Here is a 10,943-nt window from a genome sequence, read left to right as displayed (position 1 = left end):
ACTTTTTCCATTAGGGGGACCTTCACAGAAAGTCCTCATAATGACTTTGAGATGAGAACTGACTAGAGATGACTTTCACTCATGTCATGACACAAGAAGACAGGGGGGTTAAAACATCAGTCACTGGTCTGTCACAAGCAAGTAGAACATGCTCTTTACTGTATGTGCACCTGTCAAACTGTGGGATATTTATTTATTTAAATAGGGCCAAGAAGGCGTACAGCTACATCCAACTCAAGTTTAGCACATCTGCACTACAGGTGAAATACAACTGTGAAGAAAAAAAGATTATTTTATTTATTCTTTCTTAACTTCATTCAGAAAACAAAAGTAACAAATCTTGCAGACAAAACAGAAAGCAAAAGATTGGCTGTATAAGTAGGTCCACTGGGTAATTCTCCGTTTTCTCTAGAAATGCCACCATGAGAGAATAAAATAAAAAAAATTCTGAGGCAAAAAAAAAAAGAAGACAACAGAATCTCCATATATATTACTGTATGGACTATAGTCAATGCAAGGCACCACAGGAGAAAGAGGGGACTCCATGAAAGAGGAACACATCTAAAATAAAAATGCTAAAATGCCAGTAAAAAGTGAGACATCTCTCTAACAGTCAGGATTGTAGCTGGGAGAGAGAGTGGGAGCCTGGAAACTGTGGGGTGTAGCAATAGGTCAGGGATGGATGATGGCGTGAGTCCCATGTAATAGGTCCAGTTTATACGTGGACAGTCTCTTTAGATGGGCTCCGGTTTGAGCTTTTCGGCCAGGAAGTCGCCGACAAACTGCTCCACCACGGCCGGCGTGATCTCCTCCACATCGCGAACGTACTTAGCACGGGCCGACATGTCCAGGATCGTGAGCAGAGGTGCCGCTTCGGGGAGGTTGGTGTAGTCTCGCAGAGAGTCGCTCATGTCATCCTGCAGGGAAAGAGAAGGAAGTACAGCGCTTAGTGTGATTTTGTGTGATAGAGCAGTACATTCCTCACATGCGGGAATGGTTAAGCTACAATCAGGGCCTCTGGTGGGCCAAAATGACACAAATCTGTCATTGCTTTGACTAAAACAAGCCTGTGATTAAAATTGTAAAAAAAAAAAAAAAAAAAGTTTAACAGCAAAATCTTTGCCTTCTCCATCCTTTCACCACATGTTTCAAGTTTCAAGTCTTGTCACGTATAGCATCCTGACATTACAGGTTGGGATACCACAAGAAATTCCATCATGATGGAGAGGAAAATAAAAATATACAAATATATAAAGTCTTTGTTCCCTGTAGTTTTGGGTTGCTGCGAGTTCTGAACATTCTGTGTAGTGAATTCAACATTTTTTCTTTTGCATGACTTCAGTTTTACACCTCATTTAATTTATTGCACAATGTGACAACTTCAGTCTCTAAATTATATATATAAAAAAAAAAAACTAGAAGAAAATATCCTCTATCGAGGCCAATGCATTTCAAAAAGACAAGTAATCTGGATTAATGCTACACCACCAAGTGTAAGGTTCAGCCTGGAAGTTTTAGCATAATTTTGGTGAGTGGGCAAATCTTACATATGATTGGCTCAACATGAGTAATCAGTCCAGAAGTTCTCTCAAGAACTGTCAGCAGTTAGAACTACCGGTACATGTATATTAGTACTTCAAACATTTTGTTTTCATTGCTAGTTCGAGCTAAACAAATCGAGTGCTTGCTGATGACACTGTGCGCAGCGCTCAAAAGATGCATTTAAAAAGTGTAAACAGGCTCACAGTTTTATTTAAAAGGGGCTGCAAGTGAAAGAAGACTGTGAATCCCAACTCTGCTGCAGCATAAACAAACAGCTAAACCTCTGGTGTAGAAATGTCACCTAAAATGCCTGAAAATGCCCCACAAAGATCAACAGGATTGCAAGTGATGCAGTTCTGTACATGGCATGGGGATTCTTGTTGGGAGATAAGAGGGAGCTTTTATACTGGCCACATTTGCTGACATGGCATTTGAAGTACAACCAAAAACCTGGAGGAGACACTCTAGACATTTCCGTACTCCACAGCAGTTCACACTTCAGAAAACGAGGACAGCGCCCTGCACTTGAACTATGCCACGCTATAAAATCCAGAACTGCTTGGCACCATTTATTAATGCACACTTCTTGAAAGAGAATATGAGAAACTCTTCTCTGCCATCTTCCTGCAGGCGGCCTGCCCAGGGAGACCACAGAGCCGCTCCTTAGTCACACATCCTGCTGCATAGAAAGACGTGAAGGACCCCGGTGGGTGTCCAGAAGCATCCTTCCTTTATCAAAAGCTCACCCACATCAGATTTGACTCCCATCGCAGATGTTAGCGGGAGATGGAGCAGTGCAGATTTGAGAGAGGGTGTGTTAAAAATACATTGCTGCTGGGTGTATAGTGGGGATTCCAGTTTGAGTTCTTTCCAGTTATTTTAAAACAGCTTCACCATTTTTTTAGCCTGAGGCTTGATATCACCTTTCACCCCTTAACAAGTCAGGATTACAACCTCTGTACCCAGAGATTATAGATATGAATCACTACGGGGGGAAGGAAGCAGCAACTTTCAAACAAGCTTGAGAGGGCCATCAATTATTGAGGCTGAACATGAAATCACAGTTTCGTAATTCAGCTTAAAGTTCCAGCCACGAGCGCTTCGGCAACCGGCATTCCTGCCTGGACAGAGATCCATTATTCTCGGCGAATGAATTTCATGTGTTGGGTTTAGCGAGGTCACATAGTTCTCTTAAATGCTTACAGCTATTAAACTAATATCATTTGCAACATTTTCCTCATCCTCATGACACGATGGCCCAGCTTCTCCTGAGCTTAGCTTGCTGGCTTGGAGGGAGAGCCTCAAAGATTAAAGATCACTTCCATATGGCAAAGATTTAGTTTCAAATGCAGAACATACAAGGAAAGGCCAGAGGGTGGCACTGCAACAAAGAGCTGGACTTTAAATATAGGCCTCTGATGCTGTTAGTTACTGATTTATGTGACAGAGTGAGTTAAGTGGAACAAAGTCAACGATATCGCAACTTTGGAATGATTTCCTGCTTCATGTGATACTCCTCGAAGTTCAATTTGTTGTCTCTTCTTTGTTATCAGAGGATCCGCAGCTACTCTTGTTAAATGGATCAAACCCCACAATGAGCCCTTAGACTTTTCATTAAATAGCTGCACCGCTACCTAAAAAGGATAAGTATGCCAAGATGAAGTCTGTGACCTCTACTTTGCAAAACTGCTAACAGATGGAACAGATGAATTGAAGTGTGGTGTTTTGTTATAGGCAGCTAACTTCCTCTGAATAGACCATTTTATTATGCTGCAAATCACCGTACATCGACTACTTAATGCTCACAGATGTAAGCTGTCACTAAGGACAATGTTGTTACGAGAGAAATACTGCTTAATTCCCCGACTACAAATAAAAGCTCTTGCTTGCAGGCTCACTTGCAGCCATACGAAGCGTAGATTAGAGATCATCTGTAAAGAAACCACAACGAGAGAAACTCCAAAATCCATCAGTGTGACCTTTTCAGCATTTTTGATATGAGAAGATGTAATCTCTGCAACAGTCTTCACCTCCGTGCATATATCCATCCATCCATCCATTCGCTTCCGCTTATCCTTTTCAGGGTCGCGGGGGGCGCTGGAGCCTATCCCAGCTGTCATAGGGCGAGAGGCAGGGTACACCCTGGACAGGTCGCCAGTCTGTCGCAGGGCTAACACATAGGGACACACAACCATTCGCACTCACATTCACACCTAGTGGCAATTAGGATTATCCAATTAACCTATCCCCACAAGTTGCATGTCTTTGGACGGTGGGAGGAAGCCGGAGTACCCGGAGAGAACCCACGCAAACACGCTTCTCACGAGGTGCAGTCATTTCAGAGGGGCCCTCTGCAGCTCAGCCGAGAACAAAAGAAAGAAAAAAGAAAAAGACAAAGGGCCTCTGCTGTAACCCAAACTCACAGCTGTGATAAGGCTCAGCTTGTGTTTACCGTGTGGGACCTGCTGGGCCGTGCCAGGCTTGTTCTGATTACTGATACATTGTGGCATTTCACAGACAGACATCGACCATCTGATAAGGATTCAGCTGATAATGATGAACCCAGCCACTCGCTCCTGAGCTGGGGTTGTGTCCATCTCACAGGTCACCTTTGATGTCCTGAGAAAAAGTCGTCATTGTCATAGATATATCTACCTTATACTGCTGAAATTTAAAACATTTTTACGTGGTGCACAGATAAATAAATAAAAAAATCCAACAGATTAATTTTTCTACACAGTTACAGTTATAGAAATGTGCAAAAAATTTCAAAATTCCAGTATATTGATTCGCCCATTTCCCATTTTCCCTGCAAAATGTAAAGAAATGAGGGGTGTCTCAAGACTTATACACAGTACTATGAGATGGGAAAAAAAGTTATAACTTAAACTCTCAGTCAATGCAATAATTGTGTTCCATTAGCCCAAGTAGATTCGTCCACATAGAAACGTCTGAAAACACTTACGTCCCAGTACTGCGCATGCGTGAAAAACAAGAAGCTTGGACCTGCCTCATTTCTGTCTGTCGTTTATTTACTTTCTTGATCTTTGAAACATCGCGACAAAATGTTGAGTAAAAGCACCGAGTTTTTTTTAAATGGACTAACAATGAGTTGGAGTTGTTGCTGCCAGTAACACAAAAGTACAAAATTGCAAAAGCGAGTGCTAGTTAAAGAATTTGAAGAAAAGCTATCTGGAGCATGTACTGACTGATATTAATCTTTAATAGGGCTGTTAAAATTGAGAGCAAACAAAACAACTGCTGTATAATGCCCTCCGCTATCTTGGTTTAATTGGTCACATGACTGCATCATATGATTAACATACGTCATGTTTTAGTTAGTTTTTAGTCTCCGTTTTCGCTGTGGACGGGAGGCCAAAACTGAGAGAAAACGATTAGTTTTCAAACAAAAATGCATTAGTGTGGACGTAGCCTGTTAGCAGTAGGGGTGCAACAATACACAAAATTCACAGTTCAGTTTGATACTTTGGGGTCACGGTTTGATATTTTTTCGATACAAAAAAAAATGTTCATGCCTTTTTAATTTGTCATTTATTAAAATTATAAATATATATTTTAACTCAAAAGTACAGTTTTTAAATGTAATGTTGCTGAAACAACAAAATAATAAAAAAATACATCTATCTGATTGAGGAATCACTCATCTTTGGAAAAGAGAGTTTATTACAGAGAAATGGCTCTTTCCAAAATAAAAGCTATACTATACGCTTCTTCTGGGCTATATTCTCAGCAGCATATTAAACATATCAGGTCCCCATAAGGAGAATCATGTGCTAACGGCTGTCTAAATGACTCTGGTAAAGTTTGTAGCATGTGTGCTTGTTGTTTTTGTCTGCTTCCACTTGTCTTTGCACTACGATGATGTCGGGTAAATGTGCAGTCATATTCGTTGTGTTCCCACTAGTGCTGTCAGCGTTAATCTCGTTAAAATGACATTAACGCCATAATGCCGCAAATCTCTGTTAACGAGTTACCAGGATCGCCCCATGCGTGGGGCTGGACGGAGTCAACACGTTAATGAGCTAACTGCGCTAACGCACTACTTCCCACCAATGTAATTGAGCATTGCATGGCACATCGACATACTGTTTTACTTTTGTCCATGACGCGCTTACCTTCAGGGTCATACGTCACATGAAAACCAAAATAGTTCCAAAGGCCAGATCTGAATGAAGGTGGGGGAGGTTCAAATTGCCATGTTGTAAGGAGCTTAGCTTCTGTCTTGCTAGCTTGCGCTGCGCTCAGTGGATCTGCGCTTGACAGTGCAGCCTAGGCGGAGTAGTCGAACGCAGATACACTGAGCTCTCAACACAGACAGCATCGTCAGAAGAAAAGTTGATAAAATAAATTAAAAATTTTGTGTTGTTCAATACATATGTGTACCGAACCGAAAGCACTGTATCGAACGGTTCAATATCGATATGAGTATTGTTGCACCCCTAGTTAGCAGCTAACAAGCTAGATAAACACACAATCGCTAAATATCACAGGCCTTTATCTTCCTTTTTGATGTTTAGCTGTGTGCTTTGTCAATATTTGCATGAGGTCATTTTCTGCAATGCCCACATAGATAAAATACTGTTCCTGTGAATGCTTACATGCTTACACACATGGTCACATGTAAAGTTACCGGTCATCCATTTAGAAACATGGAGGCATAAGATCGAGCTTTGGACATCTCTACTACAGCACAGACTTTCTCACAACCCAGAGCCCTTGTCTACATCGCTGAATGAGACCTGCTTGGGTCACTAGCTGGTAAGATAATTAAGCATAACCCTTCTGACTGGCCGGTTAGGTTATTATATCCCCACTTGTTGCTTTTGCTTGACACCTCACCGCAGAAACAGAAAAAGCAATAACAAACAAAACCCCATATACATTTGTTACTAGCTAAGGCCATATAACAGTAGAGTGCCTTGGATGGCCACTTGAGGCTGACCCCAGAAATGAACCCACTGTGCAGGTCATTTTTTTAAAAACACAAGTAATCTCTTTAAGATTTTATTAAGGCAAAAACCGAGGCATTAACCTCGAGGGACCACCACTGTTATACTATTGATCTGTATAAACATGTTGGACCACAGTATGACCTTGTCTTTCCACTAACATGATCAAAATGTGCATATGTGAAGCATTCACATTTTACATTAAAACATAATGAATGCGAAAGAAACTGTCAGTGTGCTATGATTTGAATAAATGCAGTACCAGAGTGGTTATGAAACCCACTATAATCTCAAAGTCAAAGCAATCATCCTGTTTAGGGACACGCGCACACACACAAATCAAGCAGGCAAAAACAAAGCTTTGAAGAGCAGAATCACAGTCACTTCTGGCTGCCACAAAAGTCTATTAAATTCTTATGTGACTGGATAATACCGCTCAAGTTCATTTTGCATGCAAGAGCCAGAACACAGCAGAAGTTAAAGAACAAAAGATCTTTCATTCTGCGATTATAAATCAGTATACTGTACTACCCTGTGGCGTATGTTTTTTTACAGTTGGGTAAGAAGATCCTGTATCATTCAGCTCAGACTGGCCTCCCCCCTGAGGGGCTGCCAACATACTGCTGTCTCATGGACACAGAAAACCCAGCAGCTGGTCTGGCAGAGAAGTGTGTGCCTACCAGGGCACAAGCTTAGCTGAAGGAGCCCAGAGCATGGAAGCTTCACAGAATGCCTGACATGGGAAGCGATATCTGACGCAACCCAGTCTGGAGGGGGAAACCTGGTGATTTCATAGCCGGCTGAGCTACAGCCAGGAAATTAGACCTGCACTACATGGATGTAAAAGTATACGGCTTAGCATGTGTTGCTCCTGAATAACCGCAAGCTCCAGTGCAACAGCGTTTCTTTGTGTTTGTGCCAACATTTCTTTGACCTGACACATTTAACACGAAACGCTATCAGTCCAACTCGTGCTTTCCTTAAAACTTAAGCTTTTCTAGGTCTGCGTACATGTGCCACTGATATTCCAAAGCAGACAGAGTTGAGCTGCCATTTAGCACATGTGCGAGACATGCAGCTGAAACCAGAGCCTGCTTTTGGGCAAGTGACACACCAGAAACCAGTGCCGTCACCCCCAGATTGAACTGGGAGGAAGGCTGGCTGGAGGACAGAGTGTGGGGGAGAGGTATCTAATCCGGTAATTATGTCTGCTGCTGCACCAGTTCTGGAGAGGTCAAGGCAGAACAACACAAGATAACAAGTATTATGAAAACTCCACGGCTCATCCCACACGGGGAAGATGTGGGAGGAGATACTGCGCAGATAGAAAGGATGATTTGTCAGTATTGTGAGGGAGAGCGCTGCCACGCTCTGCGTCTACCCATCATGATAGAGGCGCACAGTTGAATTGTAGGTCATGGATGGGACTGAATGCCTCTCTTGCACATTCAAGAACAGGGCCTCAAATGCTTTAGTAGCCACTGAAGTTGTGGAAATATCATCTACTGCACATATGCACATGTTCTAAAGTTTAATTTTTTTTTAATTGCAAAGTCAAGGTTGGTGTGGCTGCCCTGACTTTCTGAGTGGAAAGTTTGACTGAAGGGGGTGCTAGAGTGGAAAATTCCAACTGGTAACTCTGGACTTCTCAGTTCCCACTTCAAATGGAAAGCAGCATCAGAGATTACAGAGCACCCTGAAGCCTGAGCTTTTGGCTCATGGGGATTACTTGTAAATAAGCTGACTTCATTACTTGAAACTAATACATCCCCTTAAATACTCAAATCCAAAGCAGCTAAAATTAATTGTTGAATATAAACATATATTGACATTGTCAATATGCAACTTTGTGTTTCCAAAGTATCTCTTTAACTCTACATTTATCCTTTTATGAGTCATTTTACTGTTGTTTCAGTCATTGTTTGGTCTTCTGACCCTGAACTGTTCTGTTCACTCTCGCCACTCACGCAGGGTAACTCTTAGTGGCAGCAGGCAGCGTTTTTCCAGAAAACTGACTCTTTAGTAACTCACAGCAGTCACACGCAGTTAGCAAGCAGGTAGTGAACACCGAGCAGCAGCAGCAGAGCCAGATGTTTCCCCACAGTAGTGGGTAGAAACTGCAGAAGGGCCAAAGTGAGAAAGTAACTGCTGGATGTGGTCAAAGACAACGTGACAAAAATAGGTGAAATCCTCCTCTGGATAGAATACTGTTATTTGCCGAGAGTCTGTTTTTGTCTAACGTGTCTCCACCTCCTTAAAAACAAATCAGAAATGTTTGGAAATGTTTGTTTATGCATGTCGCTGTGTTATTGCACTGGCATTTTCACTATCATGTCTGTATCTGCCTCAAAACCCCCAAACCAAAACAAAAAGAAACCAAAAACACAGGATCGCCTGAGCTGTACATTCAAAGACTAAATCATCCCGAAGCACAGCTCAGGTAGAGCAGGATGTTCAAACCTCCCCCCCCAAAAAAAACAAACAAACCCCAGCTTATGCCAGTTTTGTGTGAAATGGTATTTCACTCTGTCGGCTTATCTCACCTCTCCAGCCACAAAGAACAGCAGCGGCGTCTCCTCCTCCTTCGCTTTGTACTTGGCCATGAGCTTTTCCGCTATTGGTTGAATCAGCTCCTTGGCTGGCTCCAATTCACCTTCCTCCTCAGCGTCTGCATTAACCAGGAAAGAGAAACAGAGCTCTGTTAAAAGCATGAAGAAGCCACATGGGAGAGGAAAAGACGAACAGATGAGTGAAAGTAGTGGCTGCAAGGATAGGCAACTGGAGGACAGATGAGTGCAGAGATGAAAGAAACTACATGTACAGATGGTCCTCAGTCTTGTTGTGCGATTTGGTTTGGCCTCAGGAGACACCAGGGTGGTCTCATATTTTGAGGGTCATCACTTTGCACTCTCAAATTCTTTTCCATGTCTGTTTCCTCTCTACACCTTAATGTCTAAATCATTCAGTGCCATTCACTGGAAAAATTCTTTTCTTTTTTGCATTAGCATTCCCGTATTAGCATATAAATAGATGGAAACAGTAAATACTACATGAAGCATTTCCCACAGCATTTCCCTCTGGGACCTTTCGCCATTGGAAGAATTTTCCGCAGTGTCTGACATTCAATATGCTCTAAATAAATGCCACTTCATTCAGACAGAGCCCCATGTGGAACTTCGCCAAATTATAAAGCCTCAGCCTCTCACCCACAAACAGGACGAGGCAGGGCCCTTCGTGGAGCTGCACGGCGTTTGACTCGCTGAGCTCGAGCACGGGCCGAGGGTGCCAGGGAAAGAGCCGGCACTCTGGGTCGTTCAACACCTCCACCCGGCCCTGTCGCGTGATCATGTGACCCTCCGTGTCCAACAGAATCAATGTGGGAATACCTGGAATGGAGAAAGATGATGATGATGAAAGGAAGAGAAACATAGGAGGGGAGGAAATGGGCAAAAGCCTGGGAGGTGCTATGGGTCGTTTCCTTTAATTATCGCATCATGACGCACTCTTTTCCCTTTCACAGTGAGATTTTTTTTTAAACCTCTTTTTGGGGATTCTCACCTCCCTCTAGCTCTGTCCGTTACCCCTCTGACAGTGCTTTTACAAGCCACCTGCACCGTGAATACAATCCTTTATCAGAAACAGACACAAATCAGGCAAGCAAGCAGCAATCAGTAAATTCCTGTCTGCACATGTGGACTGAAGTTAACTGAGGTGGGGGAAATCAGAGACTGCAGGGGTTTGAATGAGTGAGTGAGTGAGTGAGTGAGTGAGTGAGTGTGTGTGTGTGTGTGTGGGGGGGGGGGGGGGGGGGGGGGGGGGCAGTGTTAACTCGTCCAGTACACATTCCTCAAATTCTTTGCAGGACAGGCTGACGGCCAGTTTTCGCTAACTTCATCCAGAGTCATCCACTAACACACTCGGGAGGAAGGCACGGCACTTCCGCACTGAGACGGTAAACTGGATAACCAGCCCACATTCCCCAGGCTGCAGGGCGATCTGTGTTGCCGTTTTGCCCGCCCAACACAAAGAGCTGTCAAGCCTTCGTGCCAGTGTTTCAGTATGTAACATAACCAAGTTTGGCAGAGAGAAAAAAAAAATAGATATATCCCCTTTCTGCTCTTATCTTAAAAGGCACACTGTACTCAATCACATATACATATTTTTTCCTGATCTGTACTGTTATTTATTAGATTTTGAAGAAATTGGCCTTCTCTTGAATGTGATGTAACTAAAAGGATCTTGACTTGTAGCGCTCAAAGTGCCAAAACTGAATAAATTAATAAGGAAGAACTATTGTCTTCCTGCTGTTTACATCTGCCAATAAAAACAACAGCGTAACTAACCAACACTATCACTAGCATCAGCCTCTTATCACAGGGAGATGATGGATGCTTTTCTGCCTTTTGTGCAGTGATGCGGTTGGCTGCAACT

At 42.9% G+C, this 10,943-nt stretch overlaps 1 protein-coding gene across 1 annotated transcript in view; it reads right to left on the bottom strand.

Annotated features, from left to right (window-relative positions):
* Positions 1–482: 482 nt before the first annotated feature.
* The window catches only part of nxn (nucleoredoxin), a 71,079-nt gene continuing 60,618 nt past the window's right edge, over positions 483–10,943 (bottom strand). Inside the window, exons 6-8 of the mRNA XM_085370567.1 lie at positions 9,719–9,898; positions 9,056–9,180; positions 483–917 (exon numbers count right to left, since the gene is read on the bottom strand). Of these exons, the coding sequence (XP_085226693.1) occupies positions 735–917; positions 9,056–9,180; positions 9,719–9,898 (488 nt within the window). The 3' untranslated portion in view covers positions 483–734. The remainder of the gene's footprint in view (positions 918–9,055; positions 9,181–9,718; positions 9,899–10,943) is intronic.

The sequence above is a fragment of the Diplotaxodon limnothrissa genome, linkage group LG14 (assembly GCF_057381915.1).
Source record: "Diplotaxodon limnothrissa isolate DT_005_m linkage group LG14, D_limnothrissa_male_GT1.1, whole genome shotgun sequence".
Lineage (NCBI taxonomy): Eukaryota > Metazoa > Chordata > Actinopteri > Cichliformes > Cichlidae > Diplotaxodon > Diplotaxodon limnothrissa.
Note: the sequence above shows the minus strand (reverse complement) of the source record. Positions and strands in the feature narration are given on the sequence as shown.